Source organism: Engystomops pustulosus, chromosome 1, assembly GCF_040894005.1.
Source record: "Engystomops pustulosus chromosome 1, aEngPut4.maternal, whole genome shotgun sequence".
Taxonomy (NCBI): Eukaryota; Metazoa; Chordata; class Amphibia; order Anura; family Leptodactylidae; genus Engystomops; species Engystomops pustulosus.
Window position 1 is genome coordinate 222,377,289 of NC_092411.1, and position 23,693 is coordinate 222,400,981.

Genomic DNA, 23,693 nt, shown 5'->3' on the forward strand with positions numbered 1-23,693 from the left:
TGTGATCTACATATGGCATATATAATAAAGTGCGAATCTAAGGACTTCCAGAAAAGTACAGTATGGTGACATTCTCTGGATACTTAATTTGTGCTTACACGATTTTTTTACCATTTTTAGAATAACCTATTTGCCAGAAACTTGAGTTTTATGGTTTGAAACGAAATCTAGGCCCAACCCAACAATTTTTTTTTTTTGCCAAACATGTCAGAACTGTATTGCAAGTACCAAAAGAAATCATGCACTGTGTTGTGACACCAACCGAGCAGGTTGTCAAGGACTCTGCCTGGTCTGTGTTTTAAAGGAAAAAAAAAATCTCCACGGGGGATGTGATCCATAGCTGGTGGATTGCCATTGTCTTTCGGAGACATGAACCGCAGAAGGCCTTGGTAATGATATGCAGGTTAAACAAAGTGACTGCAGTTTAGATACCTCTGGATTTTTCCATGGTGGCAGGTTTGTAATACTTGAAGCCCTTTATTTCTAACATGACTTTCTTGCTCAGTTTTCAGAGAGGCTCTTTGCTTTGTATTGGAGCAACAGATACTGAATTCCCTTCTTCCGGCAGCAGATCAGCTTCATATCTCTGCAGATACTTATGTCATTTCCTTTTTGTTGTCAAACATAAGGTACCAAATATAATGCAATAAAACCTTTTAAAAATAAAAAAAAACAATTGAGTTGAACCAATCGGTGCTAATTCTAAAAGTCTAAGGTATTGCTGTGACTATTGAACAATACAAAGTTATGTTTTTTTATGTGGCCACATTACCATAATGGTCACTCTGATTAAAGGGTTTTATTGGAAAGAGTTTAAGGTTTGGGGCTGGGGTATGGAGTGGCATTTAAATCTTAGCAATTCTGGTGCTGCACTCACATTGAAATTTCAGCTATAACCCTCGCTACTGCAGCTTATAATTTGGCCGGCCAATGCGTTCCTGCCCTAGAGCAGCTTGTTCCTTGTTGCAATTTAAAAAAAAAAAAAAACTTGGAACATGTTTACATTACAAAAGTCAATCACTTAAGGACTTTCAGAATAATTCCTACAAGATTGTATTGGAATGTTACATGACACATGCACTGAATGAATCAATGAGAAGTATATGTATACTATGAGTCAGTATCATGCTTATATTCTGCTATGGCTCAATGGAGACAGGTCTCCCACCAGGCCACCATCCATTATTCAGAACTTTCTGCGGAGGAATGTATGATCAAGATTTAGGTAGGTGGTGATGAATTCCGGGAAATCTCTTTTCAGAACAATTTCCATAAACAATTCAGCTGCTGTATGTAGTCTCTCCTGTCTGAGGGGAAAAAAAGCATACTGTAGTTATTTTACACTTGTACTAATGCCTTAACTGCCAATTTCAGAAGTTTTAAAATATATATATTTTTAATTCCCTATTATCATATAGGGCTTCCAACCTCATGTTACTTTTATTAATCTTCTAGCATGGAAAAATATTCTTGACACAGACTATTTGCAATAATCTCCATGTAGCAGCCCAAAATCCAGGTTTTAAAATCAACTGGTATTTTGATACAGAGCTGAACTTCCAAGAAATGGTTAATTTTATTCCAATATACTTTTAACTTCATTTTCATCATGCTGTGTGACTGCATATGATAAAACCCTGGCCCCTGCTGCTACAGTGGATATATCATGAGGTTTATACCTCATAATGTATCTATCGGCCGTGCAAGTGGACAAAACTACACCAAGTCAGATGAAGTAATTTTGAGTAAAAATTTGGAAACCTTCAGCGATTTAATGTTTGCAGGAAGTGTGCAGGCACGGGGCAGTAACGCCCAATACCAGCCTACTCCGCCAGCGGCCTCGCCCCTTCACACTCCCTACACGCCCACATGCCGTAGTCACCACAATACTTCTACAGAAACTGGCATATTAGCACTGATAAATCTCCCACAATGTATTTGTTCCTAGGCGTCTCCATCTAGTTCCTCCACATCTAGTCTCCATCAGGAGAAACATCAAAATTTCTCCTCTGCCATGGAAGATTTATAAGCTGTAGAATAAAGCCCTTCTTTGATTTGTATCCTTTATTTACATAACTATTGAGTGAATAGCCAACATTACACAGACGCAATTGGGATTCAGGGTGTTTAAACCCTAGACCAGTGATGGCAAACCTTTTAGACGCCGAGAGCCCAAACTACAACCAAAATCCACATATTTTTCGCAAAGTGCCGATGTGACAATTTAAGCAGTAACTTATTACTCCCTGCTCTGTCACATGTTTAAATTGTATAGGCACCTGAGGACACCAATACAGTAGAAAGAAGGTGTTTGGATTATCATTGTAGCTTCCTTCCAGGGTCCTTGGTGGCCTGGGATTGCAAGAGGCCTTGAGTCCTGTCTGGTGAACACTGTACTGGGGTGATGGCGCAGGTGCCCATAGTGAGGGCTCAGAGTGCCACCTCTGGCACCTGTGCAACCAGGGTCAGTATATGGCAATGCTATTGAGGAAATAACTGATTTTGTAAGAATTTGTGTATTGGTATATCACAAGTTTCTCTTTCCAGACATGCATATAATTTCCAGAAATAAGAGATAAAGTAAGACAGTTCTATTTTCTGCAAACTGATCACAGCTTGTATCCAGTTATATTTACTTACAGATCAGCGGACTGTGACTCATCCCCCAGCTGGCGCTCCACTTGCTGTACTAGGGCACGGACCAGACCCCTTGTGACCGTTCTGTCATCATCCTCTAATTTCACCTGGTGTCTTATCCACTGCCAGACCTGGAGACCAGGAGGAAACAATGCATGAGCTATCACCACTGCTGGGCTCTGCATGTCCTATCTGGTAAAAACCTGATGAGGATATTTTCTACAACCTTACACATATGAAGTTAGGGAAACGCAAAGCAGCCACATAGGATATAGCTTTCTCTCTGAGCTGCCATGATATTCATATTTCTTTTTTAATAGCATGTCCATTTTCAGATGCTGCAAAAACCTAATGTTTTAATTACTTTTTGTAATCTCTCAAGGGGGATGATTAGAATTTGTTTTTGCATATTTAAATATTTCCATCTGCTATTGAAAGAGCGCCACTTTATTTGTCTGTACTGTAAGCAGTATCTTCTTACTATCATTAACAAACTTACAGTCTTACCCCTTGCTCATACTAATGTGTGATTTGGGTTTTTTCTCCATAGACTCCTGTATAAGCCTAGTTAGGGTTTTTACAAATTCTCTATTTTGAGACTCGTTTGATATATAATATTTATACTCTCATCAAACAGGGTGACGATGGTGATCCTTTTTTTAAGGATTGTTTTTGCAATCATTGGGAAATATTAATGGGCATTTTATTTTGTGGGTGTTTTATTACTTTATATGTCCCCAATACCTTTATAAGAGCCCCAGCTACAGGGGAAAACAACCCCCTGTGGAGGCAGGTGTAGTGATCAGAGTTCTACTGGGTCTGATTAGACCCAACAAGTCTGTTTAACTGTAAGCTACCCAGTATTCACATGCCAAGTCTACAAATTCATCAGCGCGGCCGCCACCTCCTCCAGTCACTGCGGAGGGCTCATTCAGCACTGTGTAGTGAGTAAATGAGAAGGCAGAAGTGGTAATAAACAGCTTTTTACCTTCTCCATAGATTCTCACTTGGTTCTGCGACCTGAGTAGGAGAACCTGCCATGACTGCAAAAGACATGCATGAAATATGCACCTGTATTACACACCTGAGATCGAGATATTTCAGCCGTGGCGGAGTCTTCCACTTTCCCACTATAATAGAAATGGCCTTCCCCTAAAAATGACAATATTATACTGTAAAAGACATCAATATTTTAGGTTGGAGATTTAGGCAGGTTCATGATTATGAAAAAAAACTACCTTTGAGCCAGGCATCAATGAAAAGTATGCCAACAGCAATATTATACTTCAGGCCAAACAGGGTGACACCTCCCTGCACACAAAGCAGTAATAGAGATGAGAAAGCGTGATATTTGGATTAGGATTGTAACATAGAAGTTGCATAAAGAACATGGGATAACACAGCTCATCTATACTTACAGCAGGCATGACAAGCAAGTCAGACTGGGAGATTTTCATAGATGGAATAACATCTAGCTGGTTTGGACCACTTGAATGTTCCTGGAAAAGCTAGAGGACAGGTTTACAGAGTAAATAACTATTTGATCATCTACTTAATCTCCAATATATAAAAAGAAAGTATTTCAATGTTTTACTCACTACATTCAAAAATCTACTGTTTTTTTTGCAAATTATAAATTTAAGATTCCATGCCGTATACTGGGAAATGGGAGAAATTACTTGGAACTCTCAATGGGAGCAGGGGAAGTTGGTAATGTTCGGGATACAGGGGATTTTGTTGGGTCTGATGGCACAGAAACCATAATCCTATGACCTCCCATTGAGAGTTCTGTGAATCTCCTCATCCAAAGCCTTCAGGATAGATTGAGATCCAGGTGTGCGTCCGCCCAGTTGTCTCCATCCCAGAAATGTGCCCAGTATCTTCCTGGGGTACACTATAAATCCATAACTTGCATATTCATCTTACATTTAGTTCTATCTTTTCATCACACTCTCCCCTTTTAGAGGGCACTGAGGGATAGCACTTTTGTGTTTCCCCATGTGCCAGCTTGGAAACGCTCTATGCCTGAATGACCACCAGCTTCAGCATTCTGTCAATTTCCTGGCTCTTGTGCTGTCACACTTCTGAGGAGGCCCAATATGCTGAATGCCAGGTTAGGGTTTGGTCCCCGGGATCCACGCGATGGACTGGCAGCATATTCCTCGGGGGTTGGTTGCTGAGCAACTCCCTTAAAGTGTGTAGGGTTGCCCATAGATGGGACCGTTGGTCCACTCAGAGGTCATGGCAAACCTCAAGATCAGTGATGGATTTCTCTGTTCTGACCAGACAGGATACCATTATCTGTGAGTCCTTGGACCACACTTCTGCTGAACCCTGATGGATCGTCACCTAGTGCAGCTGCCCTCGATCCCGGACCATACCACCTCCTCCTGAAAAGCTTTTAGGCTAGCGTAGAGCCTGACACTGAAACTCCTGACTGGATGTGACGAGAATAGAAGTAACTCCCAAGTCTTCTGTCAGTTGCCCTGGATCTGTCTCCTGGCCTCCGTCAGACCTGGCAGTCTCTTGTTTGGAAGAGAGGAAGTTGCGGGCCCCTGAGGGGTCCTAACGCTCTGACTGCACGTGAGTGTAGTAGCAGTACTATACTTCCTCTCCGCCTCTGACCTAGTCGCCAAGATGGACAGGCCCCATTCTGAGACTGTACCATGATTCTTGGTACTTTGCTGTCCTCACCAGTAGGCAGCTATTTGGCCCCTGTCTCTCTCTACACTGGAAGTCTCAGCAGACACCTATTCAGGATTGTGATTTGCTGTACCGAAGGTTGTGTGGATAACTCTGTCCATATGTTGCAGATTCCATTAAAGGGCATTTACCACCAGGATGAAGGACTATATGCAAATGAGTCTGAGGGGCTCCAGGCTCTATAGGTGTTATTGGAGCCTGGAGCCCCTCAGGCTCATTTACATACAATCTTTCATACTGGTGGTAGATGTCCTTTGTCACATCATCTGATACATTATTTAATCTTCAATTACCTTTTGCATTGGTGCAACCAGATCAACGTCATATACCATAAATCCATCGACTCCAGCATTTATTTCAAACAGTTTTAACCTAAAATTCCAAAAATATAACTGAAATAAAATCTTCTTACCTGGGATATAGAGATGAGATAAAATAATTATCGTTACAGACATTGGTCTACGCTGCAGAGTACTATGTCAACATAGTGAGGATCGATGTGACTGGTATTTGATCAACAAAAAAATGTTAAAAACCAAGGATTATCTACCCGCTAATATGAAGTGGAAGATAAGCTGAAATGTGTGGGCACTCTGCAGCTCTGCCACGTTGGAATATACTAACAGACAGGAACCAAACTCATTTTTTTTCTGAAATAAAAAATCATATATATTGTCTGGAATTTCTTCAAGAACATTGGGGGACATTTACTATGGTGTTTCCTCCAGTTTTGTGGCGCTTTCACCGCATCTTCTGCTCTCCTATCTATTTATTAGCTGTCAGGGACAGAAAAAATGACTTTTTCCGCCTGCTCCGACTCTTCTCCGAAAAGGGGCGTGGCTTTGGCGGAGTGGAAACTCAGACACAATTTATATGTGTCACAGCCCTTTTTGGGCGCTGTAAACTGGCGGAAAGTAGACCAAAAGAAAACTGGTCTAGCAGGGACTGTTGGACACATTTCTGGCGCTCGGGACAGATTTTGGTCCCAGGGACAGAAAATGGTCTCGGGGACAGAAATGTCTCTGCACAGCTCCACAATATTAAATGTGTGTCTTCTTTCCGAGAGCAGGTCGGTAACAAAGCCAATGCAGACACCGACACTTTAAGTAAATGTCCCCCATTATGTTTTATACAGTGTGGCACATATTTTATCAACCCACCTAGTAACAGCTGCAATAACACTTTCATACTCGGTGCTGTTCTTATCTTTCGGAAGAAGGAGGGCAGCCATGCCCCCTGTAGCTAAGGCTTCTCTTCGATGGCATGTTTGCACCAGTAAATCCATGTAACTTTTTAAAAAATGTTTTTCCATATTCACATACTTGCTGCGATCTGGTAACAAAAATTCTGGACGATGGCCTAAAATATTTTTTAAAAAATTACAAAAAAAGCAGCAAGTTCTTAACAGTGATGTATCTCACAATGAAAGATATTGCTTAATTATATAAGGCTACATTCAGACGAATTTCAAATACGTCCCCCATAGACAGCAATGGGCGCACGGCACCCAAACGGAGCGGCAGGGTGCTGCACACATGCGGCTCCGTAGCCCTAGAAAGATAGGACATGTCCTATCTTTCAACGGAATACGGCACCGTGCACCATATATTCCTATGGAGAGGGGCGGGGGTGAGCAGCGCTCACCTCCTCCTTCTTCTCCCCGCACGCTGCCGTGTGTCTGCCGTGCTATGGTATGAGGTTTTTCAACCTCGGGAGATCTCCTTTAAACCTTCATTCAGACAAACATATGAACGAGGAATCTATGGACAGTTATGGGAAGGTAGATATCAATTTGGTCCAACAACCATTTAACATAGCAGCTTTCATGCTATGGAGGATTATGCCATTTAACAAATATTTTTTTTATATATTGGTATATTTCTATAATACTTGTGGACTATTTTTAAGCTATGTTTTTAAATGTTAATCATTGCTTCCAATGATACCAATGCTAACTATTTAAAGGAAAACTATTATAAAAATCAAGCATGATAAACTAGGGACACTTACACATAGATCCAGACACTGTAACATGTTATCCAATGCCTCCTTCCGTCTAAAAGCAACTTTTAAAATTATGCTAGTAAACCCAAAGGGCTACCCTAGTGCCACTGGGATCTGGCTTTACAGGCTGTTATACTTCTCGCTGCACAAGTGCTGAAGAAGCAGGGGGGCTAGGGTAGCCCCCCAGCCTCATTAGCATAATTTTAAAAGCTGATTTTAGGAGAAAGGAGGCAAACATGGGTAACAAATATAAAAACTACCACAGTCACAGTACCTGGATCTATGAGTACGTTTCCTTGGTTTATCATGATTGATTTTTATGGTAAAGTCATGAAAATTTTTAGCCTGTGTTATAGCTAAATTGTAAAGCTGGTAATAGAGGAGGAACCATTTAATGTGTTTGTGCCCAGACAGTAGATGAGTAATGGGCAATTTCTTTCTGATATATATGATATGAAAACGTTAACTTCCCTCATTTCTTGCTATTACTCCATGTTAAAAGAACAAAGCAAGGAAGATTACAGAAATTACACACCATTAGACTATGGTAATTTTTCGCTCTCTTTGGCTTTAATGAAGGTATTGAATGTAAATTTACCAAACTTGTTGACAAATGAGGCAGAGTAATCCCAAATGCCACAGTTCAAACCAGCTGAGTGTTCCTTCAGTTCATAGAGGATTTCTTCCATCTCAAATGATGCCAGCACACTCTCTATCAGCACAGTGGCTTTTATGCTTCCAAGTGGGAGACCCAACTATGTGGTCAATGAAAAACATACAGTCAATAGCCAGCGTACTCACATAATACATACTAAATAATAGGCATCAAGAAGTACTGTCAGATGCCTTGGGACACAGTAGGAAATATTAGTAACTATTTCACAAAATAATTCTGGAGCCCTTTTCTTAGACTTATGTATTGAGAATTGTTCCTAACCAAGAAAAATTATGGAAAATGTCCCTTCAAAGGAAACTGATTGTCAGACAAAGTTTAAAGTAAATCTATAAAAATTAAATAAACCAGGAATACTTGCTTGTAGATCCAGGCACCGTGACTGTGCTAATTTTCTGTGCCATTTGTTATCCATGGCCTTCTTCCTTTTAAAATTAACTTTTACAATTATGCTAATGAGGGGTGTGAACAGGGCCCCTCAGTGCTGAAGATTCACAGGCTGTTACACTGTCTCCCCCCTCAGTGCTTCCTCAGTGCTTCTCCCTCTGCCTGATGTAATCTCACTGCAGCAGAGGAAGTGGTTTCAGCACACAGTGGGAGGGGGAAAGTGCTCCTTGAATACTGTAACAGCCTCTGAACGGAAGGGCTTTGGTAGCACTCAAAGAATTAAGGCATGGATAACAAATGGCACAGAATATTAGAACTGTCACGGTGCCTGGATCTATGAGTAAGTGTCCCTGGTTTATCATGCTGGATTCCGATGATAGATTAACCTCATATTATTAAGGGATTTGTCCGAGACTATAAAAAAAACAGAGGTGGCCGGAAGGGGGCTGCTTAAAAAAATAAACATGTACTTACCTACCGGGGCCCTCTGGGTGTCTCGCGCTGCTATTGCTCTGGTCCGTTCCCCATGTAAACAAACATGGCCGTGGAAGCAGCGATGCATTCAGCCTCCGGCTGCGCCCACCTGTTCCTATTCACAGTATTGTATATGCTGGACAGATGGGTGTCAAGTCCGGCAGGAAGCTGAATGCAGGGTTACGGGAGGTAAGTACATGTTTATTTTTTTAAGCAGCCCCCTCCCGGACACCTTTGTTTTTTTGTAAAGTCTCAGAAAACCCCTTTAATAGCAGGATTTTTCTTACTATTAAAATTACTATCTTTCAGTGCTCACTCTGAACACACAAGCTGATACTCCCGATACACAGCATGTTTACTCTAAAATAGGTTTTCTAATGACATATTCCCTTAAATAAGCCTTCTTGAAATAGGCTTGGATATTCCGGTAAAATGGGTCTTCTTGGATAAGGCTTGGATATTCCGGTAAAATGGTTTTTCTTGGATGAGGTTTTTTTTTTTTGCTTACACAGTGTGAAAGTTTTACTGCCTCCAAGTTAATGACCCAAGTGTCTCCGATGACCCCACTATCTAGGAGTAGATTTGTTCTCTTCTTCTAGTTTTGTTTCTCAACTCTATCTTTTTGCATCTCCACTAATTACATATTCATGGAATATTACCATGGATATTACCAATCCTATGGAAAGTCTATTAATAAACTGGGCAATCCAATGTAAAATAAGTTGCATCATTGTGGAAGGTGTTAATGAGTGCTTTGTTGTCCTCCTTTAACTAAATAGAGATGGGTCCTCTTTCTGTAAGCAGAGACCCCACCAACGAGTAGTGGGCTGATTTTCCTTTGCCAATATTATGCATACAAACTCAATAGAAACTAATTTTAGAACAAAGAACCTAATCTCACCTCTCTCCTGTGTTCTGGTCCGTTGTGGCACCTCTCGTCACCGCTGTATACAGAGGCTCAGCAGTAAAAACATACATCCACCACAGCCTCTGGCTGCGACCTGTATAAGGCTATAATGGTTGCACGTCGATGTGACGCCACCGCTGAGTCTCTGTATGGAAACGGAAACCAGTGGTGATGGCTGGTACTGTACTGGCCCGGAGCGCTGGAGGGATTAGAGCCAATATAAAAAAGCCCCCATCCCGAACAACCCATTTACATGTTTCTGTATCAAGAGAATTTGAACATAACACGATCCTTAAAGACTGGACCACATCACCTTTTCTTCTGTCCAGATAAATATCTGATTCCACAGTCTGGCCTCTATGAAGCTTTCTACCTGCAAGAAAATATGTTTCTATTTATCAGAAATACTATGTCCAATAAATATTGGTTCAAATTTCCAAAGTTTGCTCAGCCTATTGTTATTCACGAAACACAACTATAGCAATGATTTCACATCATCAGAGAATAAGAGAACACATAATGTTTAGGGATCTAGCTGCTGTACAGCTGTCTATACACCAAACAATTAGAGATTTTATAATATGGCACATCTGTTATTAGGGAGATTCATCATGCCTTTTATGCTTAAGAGGTATGACAGTACTACTGTAACCAGAAGGCTCAGCTAACATTAATGTATACATGTTTAGTTTAATGTATACACTTACTTGGGACACAACTAGTTGTACAATGGTACAGTGGTGCAAAAATGTTAATAGTAAACCTAATTTTACATATTATTGTGGCTGGGCATGATATAGATCAGGTCCACTAATTTAACCCCTTAAGGACGCAGCCATTTTGTAGCTTAAAGGACACCTGTCATCAGGTCTGTGTCACTGGTCTTGTCACTACTACCTGTTGGAGCAGCTCACACGGATTCCATCCCAGCCTTTATCTAGTTATTTCATACATTATTCATTGTAAAATCATCTATTTTTTATCATGTAAATGAGGCTGGTCACATGGTCAGAGGCAGTGATGTCACCCCTGTTACTCCTCCCCCTGCTCATGTCTGTGTGTAATGTATAGTAAAGCATGGCTAGTGTGTGTGCTGCATCTGCTGACATGCTGCATCCTCCTAATATACAGGTGAGAGACACAGACATCAGCTACACATGAATCTGACATGTTCTGCTGTAACATGGCTGCAGCCTGGAGCTGTTGTATCTCTCCTATACACACACACATGCCCACACAGGCTGCAGGGGGCGTGGCCACCAGCACCAGGAAGCACATCATTATACAGCCTCACTCCATTATACAGGCTGTCAGTCATGCACTGGGGGTGTGGCTGTGCCTCCCACTCATGAATATGCCGGACAGCTTGAATATGCTAATGACTCATTGGACATTTCACAGGTCATTTGCATACAGCTTTAGGACCTCATTGCTTAGGTTTACAGGCATGTAGAGGGACAATAAAGGGATAGAGGCAATGCTCTCTAATGGCAGTTTATGAAAATATATTTAGTTTAGGGGGGTTATTTTGCCTGACGGGTTCTCTTTAAGGCTCAGCCCGATTTTTTGGATTCTGATCTGCGTCGCTTTATATGGTTATAACTTTTGAACACTGTTACTTATCAAAACGATTCTGAGATTGTTTTTTCCCCACATGTTGTACTTCATTTTAGTGGTAAATTTTGGCTGATAAGTTTTGCATTTATTTACAAAAAAAAAAGAAAATATGATAAATTTTTTGAAAAATTTGCCATTTTCGAAATTCAAAATCATTGTGTTTTCAGGCAGATAGATTTACCACCTAAATAAGTTGCTGAATAACATTTCCCATTTGTCTACTTTACATTTTCATAATTTCTGAAATGTCTGGATAATTTATTTTGATGTCACGCGGCTTACAAATCGAATAGCGCTTTTCCGGATTTTCAGAATTCACTATTTTGGGGATAAATACAGTTTTGAATGAAATTTTACATATTTAGCATCAAAACCCCCTATATAACCAACCCATTTTCAGATCTGCACCCCTCAAGCTATCAGAAACCGCTTTTACGAAGATTGTTAACCCCTTGAGATCTTCATAGTAATTGAATCAAAATGGAGGTGAAATTTAGAATGGTCAAATTGTTCCCTTATACGTTCATTTAGCACTAAAATTTACACATTTCCAAAATATAAAAAGAGAAAACCCACCATACAATTTGTTCTGCAATTTCTCCTGAGTACAAAGACCCCCCACATGTGGCCATTACTTGTTTTATGGGCGCACAGCGAGGTGCAGAAGGGAAGGAGAGCCCTGCAGCTGCCAGGATTTTAGTTTCCTCATTGGCCCCTTTTGAAGGCTATAAAATTTTCGCTTTTTCGTTATTGGGGCCATGTGATGCCATTTTTTTTGCGCGATGAGATGCTTTTTCCATTGTTACCATTTTGGGGTTGGTATCACCTATTGTTGAAAATTTAGGAACTTTTTTTGAGGGCAGGAGTAGAAAAGCATCAATTCTGTACTGGATTTTTTACTCTTTTTTTTTTGGTGTTCACCGTATAGACTAATAATCATGTTATCTTTATTCTATGGGTCGATACGATTACGGGGATACCAGACTTGAATATATTTTCTTACGTTTTACTAAATTTGTCAAACAAAACCCTAATGTGGGGAAAAATCTATCATTTATGTATTGCCGTCTTCCAAGTGGCATAACATTGTTACTTTTTTGGCTACGGAGCTGGTTGATGGCTTGTTTTTTGCGGGACATGTTGTACTTTGCACCAGTATCATGTCGGAGTACACATGGTTTTTTGATCACATTTTATAGCATTTTTTGTGGGATTGAATAGCTAAAAATCATAATTTTTGGAAGGTTTATAGCAGTTTTTTTTTACGGCGTTTATCGTGGGGGTTCAATAATGATTTACTTTTATTCTACGGGTTGTTACGGACGCGGTGATACTATATATGTGGGGTTTGTGTTATGATTTAGACTTTTTTTTTAGTTATATGTCTCTTTATATGTTTTGGGGGTTTTGGGCATTTTTTGTGATTTATTACTTTATTTTTTTATTGAATAACATTTTTTTTTTTACTTTTTCACTTTTATACCATGGGAAATGAACAAGCAATCATCTGATTGCTTGTTCATGATAATATTCTGCAATACTGATGTATTGCAGAGTATTATCAGTGTCAGCCTATACACTTGCATAGGCTGGCACTGTGCCAGTAAGATGACGTCACAGACGCCATCTTACCGGCAATTCTTGCAGGTAACTCTGGGGTCCAGATCGGACCCCAGAGTTGCTATAGCAACGATCGGCGCCCCCCGAAAACAGTTCGGGGGGGCCGATCGTGGGGGAAAGAACCCCCAGAGGCATGTTAGATGCCGCGGTCGCGCTGACCGCGGCAGTTAACGGGTTGAGCACCCGCGATCGGAGTCAACTCCGATCGCGGGTGTTACACTGGGGTGCCGGCTATCAGTCACAGCCGGCACCCCGTGTTTCCCGATGCCGGTTCGGCTCAGATCTTGAGCTGAACCGGCATGGGCTCAGCGTCCGATATATCGGACGCTGAGCGCTAAGTCATTGAGCTCAGCGTCCGATATATCGGACGCTGAGCGTTAAGAGGTTAAAGGGAACCTGTCATCAGAAATTGGCCCAATTAACACTGAAGTCAATCTCCCCCTGCCTTAGAACGCCACCTCCACTGTAATTGATGGTCCTGCACCCAGGGACATCATTGACCATATCTTTTAAAATCCAGCCATTAGTGGGTTATAATATAGGCGGTTTAAGCAGTAGCCAGGGGCCCTAAGCCTTCTAGGGGGCCAATGGCCACCCAACCTACCCACCAAATTTCATACTGAGAAGGACCTTCATTCATAAGATCCTTGTACATCTGTCCACACTCTCAATACATGCCCTCTAAAGGTCCTGAAACTTCAGACTGAAAATAGACATAAGTGATGCATTATCCATTCTCCATGGATTTGAGTACCATATATAGGAAGTGAATTCTTAACTAGGGGGCTATAATATTCATACAGCCCAGGGGCCATGGCACCTTAATCTGCTCCTGAGTCCTGCACATGATGTCAATCACATGATGAGGCATTTAGAGGCAGGGAGAGCTTGACTTCATTGTTAAACTCTCCCCGACTTTATACAATCAATTAACACCTCACTTTAAAGTTGATTTTCTGGTGATGATGCCACAAAATTGGGCCACAAAACAAACAACAAACTAGTAGTGGTCCTAAGTCTCAGAAAAGCCCTTATTGATAGTAAAAGTAACAATTAAACATACCTTAGATAAATAGAAAAATGGTCCAGATTCATTTTCATAAAGTCTTCTTCCAATATGGTACATAAGTAGACCAAAATCAAAGAGAGGACCTGGAATCTCTCTGCCGTTTATCTGTGATAAAAATTAACTTCCAGATTTATCACATTTTTATTGTTAATAGGAACCTGTAACCAGTACATTCGCCACTAAACACATGTCATATGCTAAATAGCTGAAAATTATCAGTTATCTGGGAAGATAAATCATGCTGATCAGGAGAAAAGATCTGTATATGCCTCTATCTATGGCTTCTTAGCATTTAGAATCTTAAAAGCAGTTCTCTGTGCTGTAGTATTGGAAATCAGCACAATTACATACAATGGGGAGCCAAAGCTGCAGAAACGGATTTCATTTTAAATTATGTCTGTAATTGGCAGTATCTTAAGTGCCGCAGAACGCAGAGCCACCTTGCTGATGAGAGTCTCATCTTTAAAGTCTACAATTAACAGCGTTGATTTATAATCATTATAATAGTTTGGTGCTGCTGTTCAGTGGGGAAGCAGGGACTCCTTGCATGATATATTACTATGATGTACATATCCTGGCACATCCTGGCACTGTGTTTGGTCCATTAAAGTCTACTCTTCTGCTTTGTGGTCAGTACATGAAATCGTTCCAGACGAGGGTCTGTTTTTCACAGACAGTCTACAGCCGTGTGCCAACAGCCTAATACTGAAAATTATATACAATATATATTTAATTTGCATTGTTCCTGAAGAAAACATTGCATAAGTATCCACATACATATGTAATCTGTTAGTTCATCAGGATGCATTGCAGCTAAGAAGCGATGTGTCGACTTGCATTCACAGTGATTAAGAAATAGAGTCAGAAACATCACACCACGGTCTACTGTAGTTCACAAAACATCCGAGCTTATATTGAGAACAAAGATTGTGGTATATTACCAGCATATTGTGCTCCACCATATTCCATGCCCTCGGTCTAAGCATTAATATGGGTGCCTGAGAGACTGGAGGTAAACCTGCAAATGATGAGTAAAACATGGCATAGTGTATAAGAGTTATCCTGCATATCATTCTTATTCATTTCACCCCAGCAACTTGCTGTACATTTTCTCTTTATTACCGTGTATTTTTTCATGAACAACTTGGTAGACATTGAAAATCCCTTTGATTTGATTGTAGAATGTTGGACAGTTCCCATCATCAAAATCCACCTATGTGCTCAAAAATGACTTATTAGAGAAGATGAATACTACAATATAGTTATCACACTGTACAAAGTGGTTTATAGGGAAGCCAATACCTGATGTATATAAGAAGTATATTTTCTACCTGTATTCCTTGAGCAGAAGACACCAATGCTTGATGAAATCTCTCAGTTTGGCATGGTGCTGTATCTCCTATATCCACATGTCTGTTCTGAAGTCTGTGGGGTACAGGTGCTACTCTCCAAGTTGTGTCATTTCGAATATGTGCAGTGGCCAGGGAAAAATCCGGATAACTATTAGTTAAGTCAAGATTAACTTTTCTTGCTGTCCGATTCCACAAAATCTGTGAACATGTTCCAAAAATTTACAATGCATAAAATGAATTTGTCGCATTAATTTGAGGCTGCTGCTCTAGATTCAACATCTATGATAGTGAACCCAACCCCCCTTCCATACATACAGTATTTTGTGCTTTATAAAACACCAGGGTTCACATGTCATTGCCGAGCTGCTATAGAGACCAAAAATTGTGACTTCTAAAGTGAAAGCTCTCAGCCTCCACCCATTCCTAATATATTATCCCTGGAAGTTTTTATGTGAATTAGCTCCACTAGTAAAGGGAGTGGAATCCTTTTATTATCATACAACACATAAATAAATAAATTAAAATAAATAAGTAAATAAAAATATTAAAAGTTTATCTCCCCATCATCTAATGTGAACTCTTTTGAAAATAAACTTCCAGGGACTGGAGTGAAACAAACAAACATCACGCTGAGAGAAAGTGACACAGAAGCAAAACCTTTGATAACTTTACCACAAATTACACCAATATATGCTCCAGGAAGCAGATTTAGAAAATTCTACTTATGATGAGTCTCCCTATATGACTCAATATTAAAATGAGGAACTTCAGCAGCTGGGTGCGTCTCTTACTAGACCGTCAACATGGCATGTGGAAAACAATATATTATGATGTGCAATGTCCCAATTATATATTTGAATACTTACAATATATACAATTTTTGATTAGTTTATTAGATTAGTTTGATTAGATATTTCTCACCTTGTCAACATCATTATTGAATGTAGAAGTGAGCAGAGAGAGAAAGTGGATGGCATCAGCAGTGAGTAGTGTATTGAACTCTTTTTCTAGGCCGTATGGAGGGTCGTTTAGTTCCACGTTATCCATTTCCTGAAAAAGATGTATTTTCCTAAATGTCCATAATTGGTTCAAAACCTAGAGAGTATACACCATTATGCACAACTACCCTACTCTCACTGTGAAAACATGTGTGGGGCGTAAAGGGGCGCGAAGGGGGGGGGGGGGCGCGTCCGGCCAGGAATGGGCTGGGGCGTTACTGTCCCCTCAGCGGCGCACTCGCTGCTGCCGGCGACTTTTCATATACGGCGTAGGAAAAACGCTGCACAGCCGGCTGCCCCGATACATCAAGAGGCTGCAAACATGCAGCGGCGGGGCTATCATACGCTGGCACACGAGCGCCAGCTTATGATAAATATGCCCCAATGACTAAATACCAATGGTCCAAAACGCTTAGATCTGTTTCTGGATATCATGCAAGACATGACCATGCTTTTTTAATTTTATGGAATAAAATGTATCATTTTTAAAGATGGAATGACGCGTGCTGGAATCCAATCCTTTTTTGTTTATCCTGTGAATTTTCCAGTCATCTGACAGGACTGCCCTGATTCCTTGCATTGGGGGCTGCAAGTGATACATCAACTCAACCTTGGCTGTGAACAAAATCGTGAGTAAGTGGATGCCCATTTGATAAAAACATTGTGGGTGAGATGGCCAGCATCATAAGCACGCCTATCTCTTCATAAGCACGCCTATCTCTTCATAAGCACGCCTGTCTCTTCATAAGCACGCCTGAATGCTGACACCACTGATTGTGTTTACTAACGGCGGGTGTCAGCAGTGTAAAACACATGTGTGGAGAGGACAATTTTTTTATGGCCCTTTGGAAACATGTTGTAAATTGTAGTGAAAGGAAACTTACGGTATTACCGGAGTCTGTATTTATGAGTCACCCACTCTCTTTCCTGAATATTCATTTAAGTTCTACTTTAGGACACCTTGACCCTTCCACACAAGAATTTTTTCATGCACAGGTCCTCCACAAGTAGAGGACATTGACCCATTATATTCAGTGTCATTTTAACCTGTTTTAACTTTTGTTAAGGGAAAGTTTTACCATTCAATTCAATGGCAACACAACAAAAATACATGGCGCTCAGACACAACGCCATTATTATGTGCATATACCGCATTCATAACATTTTGGTTTTGACACACCAGAAAAACACATTGAAAACTGATCAACATCATGCATAAAAAACTAAAACGCTGAAGAAAATCTGACACAACCCTGAGCAGTGTAGGATCCATGTAGTCTCCATTACAATTGTCCTGTACAGTACTCTTCTAGTACATCAGATATTAAACACAAATACACAGAGGAATAAACCTGTGTAGCAATGTGATCCCAACAATAGTATAAGAATTGCAGGCTGATAATACACATGACACATCATTATATGGCAGAAGAAACTTTTCAAAAGATACAAGCTACAATTCCTGTTTCGTCCAGGTCTGAATTGTAGCCTATACTCCCATCAGTGGAAACATACCGTACCGGTTATAAAGTAATTATCAGGTAGATACTCACACAATTTCTTGAGGAAACACCTGTAGTGTGGTGTTATTTCAGCAGCCTGTAGACTGATACTGTGACACATAAGTACTTCCTATCAATATTTAACAGTTATGTCCTCAGACTTTGATCTGTCACTTCAAACATCCACTAGATTAGCAAAAATTTGGACAAGAATAGCCTTGTGGAAAGCTAAACTGGTGAATATTTATAGGTTGTACAACAAATGATTTGGTCAAAAGCGGCATGGATGCAGCGTAGCCAGGAAGGGTGCCCTCACATACAGAAATGTATCTGCCCCTATTTATGTCAAGTCAGGGAACAAAATATTCTATGGGAAGTTTACAAATAGCAGCCACTCTGTAGGTGTACATGTAACGGCCATGCATGCTCCTCTGGGGAGTACGTTTTCATGGGTAGGGTGAGGAAAACTTTGCCTCAAAGCTATTTTGAAAGCAAAGCATAACTTTTTTGGTGGTTCTCTTGTACCAGAAGTCACTGGCAACACTCTGGATGTTTGGTTAACATTTTCTACAATGTCACTGTTTATAGCACATTGTAATGGAGATAAGACCAGATGTAGTCCTGAAGACTGTAGACAACATTGTTCATCTGTGCACTGGAGAGAAATGATATGGCAACAAGGGATCCTGCTTCCAAGGAATCATCTAGAACTTCAAATAGTGGGGTGAAGACTTCACTTACCACAATAGAACTGGTGGAATGTCCATCTATGGAGCCAACTTTCCCACTGAGAACTTCATCTTGAAGAACACAGGACCTGGCATCTTTTATATGTCAAACGCCAAACCCAAGACAAATGTTTTCCAGTGCTTTGATTGCACTTCTAAAACTGAATGGCTGGATGGAAATCATGTGGTGTTCAGCAAAGTCCTTGATGGGTATGAGGTTGTAAATAAAATGAAACTGTGCTATCAGAACCCAACGAAGAAAGTTGTCATTGTTGACTGTCACATCCACACACTTTTGTCCTATTCATGGTTACAACAGTCGGGGCGCATCAGCCTGGATGGAATTCTCCTCTGGATAACCACCGCACTCACAAATACATCCAGCACCACTGGATGACCTACTGTAAGTTATACATACTGTACATCTGAATGGTAAGCTCGCATGTGTATCCTGGTAGATATATACGTTTCTATGGCAATTTTAGTGATCAAGACATAGTTACTGATCAACTATTGTGACTAGTCTGAATGATCACTAAGCTTTGATTGCTACCGTTTGAGTGGGTCTTTTTTAGTATTATGTGTTTTGTGTGTCTTGGGTCTTTTTATATAGCGCCATCAAATTCCACAGCACTTTACATATCATAGGGGGCATTTACAAATATAATATTGCATTACATAGTACCATTATAGATTTTAGAGATTATGTGAAAAGTTTTAAAACTTTCATCATTTGGATTCTTGGTTGAAGGAGAATAGAGATGTTTCCTTTTTGAAATTCATTTTTGGTACATTGTTGACTGTGGCTTACTGCTGTATTGATTAAAGTAGTCGTGATCTATGTTGCGTGATCGTGCGCCACAAAATTTGGCAAATATTGTTCCATTAAGTGGTATAAAGCTTAGCCAACTAATAGAAGGTGAAAAGTTAGACTAGAAAGATATAACTAAGCTACAGTTTTTTTGTCATTTTTTTGAGCATCAGTAATTTTGAGCAAAAAACATTTAGATCTAGCAGAAGTCAAGAGAGGCCTCCAGGGGCTGAATCCAGCAGCTTCTCCCCATGCGTTCTTAGCATCAGCAATTAATATCAGGGTGACATCATCTAAGGTCATTTTGCCTCCTAACATTTGCAAACTGCACCACATGCATGTATGTAACCCAATGAAATCATGCTTCCCTGGATGCCTCCCTGGAGGATTGAGAAAAGTCCATGGATGCATTCTTAGATTTCATGTGATCACATATATACATGTGGTACAGTTTGTAAATGTTAGGAGGCAAAGGGACCTTAGCTGATGTCACCCTGGTCACATGACATTAATTGCTGAAGATAAAAAGGCATGGGGAGGAACAGCTGGATTCAGCCATAGAAGGCCATGCCACCCTCAACTTCTGCTAGAGTGTACGCAACATTACAAAGTAGATTTTTATGGTGATATGAAGGAAACAATTTTAGCTACAAAAAAGGTGTCATTTATTCAATAGGGCTCTACGGGAACCTGTCACAAGCTGTATTTGGGAAAAATGTGGTGACAGGTTCCCTTTAATCTATTCATAGACACATACTTTCAGACAGGCGTCAAAAGTGTATCCTTTTGGCCTATGTCTGGTCTGGACAAGTTGTCATAGAGCAGGACAAAGGATGAAAAAGCATAGTAAACAAAGGGAGACAGGTGCCACCGTACGTCATCCATCCCCTGCTAAATGTAGACTTTGGGTGTGCCTTTGGTAACCATCTATATATGACAACAGCAGCCTTAAGTCACTGCCTTCTGCTGACATTAGCCTGCTTTAAGCAGGGGCTAAATGTGATGACATATCCCACTGTGTCCTCCTGCTGCATCCTTACAACAGAGGTAAAAAACAAGATGTGAATGTAGCCTAAGCTGTTTTATTTTTTAGGCATTAATTTCTAAAAGCAGGAAAAGTTTAAAAAAAATAGTGTGATACCAGCGCCAACCAACTTTCTTATGTAAGGCCTAAAATATTTCTTTTAGATAAATCCGGACTTTTAGAAAAAGTTTCAGACTTCAATCCTAATTCTTTTTTAAGTTCAATTTAAAAGTCCCATTTACTTTCTACAGACAGATCTTATAATCCTTACCTTAATATCATCTCTTGAAAAGTATTAAAGCTGATGATTAAATATTCATTAGAAATGAGTTATGCATACATACCTCAGGGATTTCACAGCTAATGACAGGTTGCCTAAGTACAATGGGCATGGACGAAGACAAATCTGCCAGTCTCCTGATCCTGATTGTCAAATAACTTCTAACAGCTAAAGGACATTGAGTTGTGTTCTCAATGCTCCATGCAGAATTTTATTTGTTATGGTCATATATTGGGGAAAGATAAGCAGATCAGGGTGCATATCCTAATGATGGTCGCAACAGATGAAGTGACGTGACACTTGTGAAGATGTCCTTGGCCCATTAATGACTCTTCTCTAGCCCTGTAACTCCTATTAGGTCATTTGAATACAGGGGGAGAATTTATCACTACTTCTACACTGCTTTCAAGTGTAGTGCAAGAAATTGTGATTATTTTTACAGCTACACCGCCTCCATTACTTGTGGGCGTGGAGGAGCAAGATTGCTTGGATAGTAATTGGGCATGGGGCGTTCCTACCCTGTGCCTCAGTACTTTTTAACCCCTTAAGGACGCAGCCATTTTGCAGGTTAAGGCTCAGCCCGATTTTTTGGATTCTGACCTGCGTCGCTTTATATGGTTATAACTTTTGAACACTGTTACTTATCAAAACGATTCTGAGATTGTTTTTTCCCCACATGTTGTACTTCATTTTAGTGGCAAATTTTGGCTGATAAGTTTTGCGTTTATTTACAAAAAAAAAGAAAATATGATAAATTTTTTGAAAAATTTGCCATTTTCGAAATTCAAAATCATTGCGTTTCCAGGCAGATAGATTTACCACCTAAATAAGTTGCTGAATAACATTTCCCATTTGTCTACTTTACATTTTCATAATTTCTGAAATGTCTGGATAATTTATTTTGATGTCACGCGGCTTACAAAAAGAATATCGCTTTTCTGGATTTTCAGAATTGACTATTTTGGGGATAAATACAGTTTTGAATGAAATTTTACATATTTAGCATCAAAACCCCTATATAACCAACCCATTTTCAAATCTGCACCCCTCAAGCTATCAGAAACCGCTTTTACAAAGATTGTTAACCCCTTGAGATCTTCATAGTAATTGAATCAAAATGGAGGTGAAATTTAGAATGGTCAAATTGTGCCGGTTATACGTTCATTTAGCACTAAAATTTACACATTTCCAAAATATAAAAAGAGAAAACTCACCATACAATTTGTTCTGCAATTTCTCCTGAGTACAAAGACCCCCCACATGTGGCCGTTACTTGTTTTATGGGCGCACAGCGAGACGCAGAAGGGAAGGAGGGTCCTGCAGCTGCCAGGATTTTAGTTTCCTCATTGGCCCCTTTTGAAGGCTATAAAATTTTCGCTTTTGCGCTATTAGGGCCATGTGATGCCATTTTTTTTGCGCGATGAGATGCTTTTTCCATTGTTACCATTTTGGGGTTGGTATCACCTATTGTTGAAAATTTAGGAACTTTTTTTGAGGGCAGGAGTAGAAAAGCATCAATTCTCTACTGGTTTTTTTACTCTTTTTTTTTTGGTGTTCACCGTATAGACTAATAATCCTGTTATCTTTATTCTATGGGTCGATACGATTACGGAGATACCAGACTTGAATATATTTTCTTACGTTTTACTAAATTTGTCAAACAAAACCCTAATGTGGGGAAAAATCTATCATTTATGTATTGCCGTCTTCCAACTGGCATAACTTTGTTACTTTTTTGGCTACGGAGCTGGTTGATGGCTTGTTTTTTGCGGGACATGTTGTACTTTGCACCAGTATCATGTCGGAGTACACATGGTTTTTTTATCGCATTTTATAGCATTTTTTGTAGGATTGAATAGCTAAAAATCATAATTTTTGGAAGGTTTATAGCAGTTTTTTTTTACGGCGTTTATCGTGGGGGTTCAATAATGATTTACTTTTATTCTACGGGTTGTTACGGACGCGGTGATACTATATATGTGGGGTTTGTGTTATGATTTAGACTTTTTTTTTAGTTATATGTCTCTTTTTATGTTTTGGGGGTTTTGGGCATTTTTAGTGATTTATTACTTTATTTTTTTATTGAATAACATTTTTTTTTTTACTTTTTCACTTTTATACCATGGGACATGAACAAGAAATCCTCTGATTGCTTGTTCATGATAATATTCTGCAATACTCATGTATTGCAGAGTATTATCAGTGTCAGCCTATACACTTGCATAGGCTGGCACTGTGCCAGTAAGATGACGTCACAGACGCCATCTTACTGGCAATTCTTGCTAGTAACTCTGGGGTCCAGATCGGACCCCAGAGTTGCTATAGCAACGATCGGCGCCCCCCGAAAACGGTTCGGGGGGGCCGATCGTGGGGGAAAGACCCCCCAGAGGCATGTTAGATGCCGCGGTCGCGCTGACCGCGGCATTTAATGGGTTAAACACCCGCGATCGGAGTCAACTCCGATCACGGGTGTTACACTGGGGTGCCGGCTATCAGTCACAGCCGGCACCCCGTGTTTCCCGATGCCGGTTCGGCTCAGATCTTGAGCTGAACCGGCATCGGCTCAGCGTCCGATATATCGGACGCTGAGCGCTAAGTCATTGAGCTCAGCGTCCGATATATCGGACGCTGAGCGTTAACGGGTTAAAGACCTGCAAAAGTTTGTTTGTGCGCAGGTTTTTACGGAAAGCTATGTTAGGTGAGTTTAGCTGTTTATGTTATGTTGCAGTTTAACCCCTAGGCGCACCACAACGTTATACTACGTTCCTGGGGCTACATGCTGAGCGCACCGGGACATAATATAACGTCCTGCTTCTGGTACCGACTCACGTACGGAGCCGGCACCAGAAGCAGCGGCTGTCAGCTGTCTATCAGCTGCGCAAAAACACCCTGGATTTATTTTAAGCA

At 40.3% G+C, this 23,693-nt stretch overlaps 1 protein-coding gene across 2 annotated transcripts; it reads right to left on the reverse strand.

Moving 5' to 3' along the window:
- Positions 1 to 372: 372 nt before the first annotated feature.
- LOC140074306 (uncharacterized) lies at positions 373 to 19,213 on the reverse strand. 2 transcript variants are annotated; one of them, XM_072119428.1, is made up of 15 exons: positions 18,685 to 19,213; positions 16,365 to 16,493; positions 15,423 to 15,641; positions 15,214 to 15,304; positions 15,033 to 15,109; positions 14,086 to 14,196; positions 10,099 to 10,158; positions 7,943 to 8,099; positions 6,501 to 6,699; positions 5,634 to 5,712; positions 4,056 to 4,145; positions 3,876 to 3,948; positions 3,722 to 3,789; positions 2,641 to 2,768; positions 373 to 1,307 (listed from the first exon to the last, which is right to left on the reverse strand). In XM_072119428.1, the coding sequence occupies exons 2-15, from the start codon at positions 16,488 to 16,490 to the stop codon at positions 1,187 to 1,189; spliced, it is 1,599 nt and encodes a 532-aa protein (XP_071975529.1). In that variant the 5' UTR covers positions 16,491 to 16,493; positions 18,685 to 19,213; the 3' UTR covers positions 373 to 1,186. The 2 variants fall into 2 exon arrangements, with proteins under 2 accessions (XP_071975529.1, XP_071975528.1); XM_072119427.1 differs by lacking the exon at positions 18,685 to 19,213 and adding an exon at positions 17,995 to 18,088.
- Positions 19,214 to 23,693: the final 4,480 nt, after the last annotated feature.

Excerpts from the sequence above, each read along its gene's own strand:
- LOC140074306 (XM_072119428.1), bottom strand. The coding sequence starts at position 16,490 with ATGGATAACGTGGAACTAAACGACCCTCCATACGGCCTAGAAAAAGAG. Across the intron at positions 3,949-4,055 it reads ACTTGCTTGTCATGCCTGCT|GGAGGTGTCACCCTGTTTGG; the intron begins GTAAGTATAGAT and ends CTTTGTGTGCAG. Across the intron at positions 2,769-3,721 it reads CTGAAATATCTCGATCTCAG|GTCTGGCAGTGGATAAGACA; the intron begins GTGTGTAATACA and ends CCTGGTCTCCAG.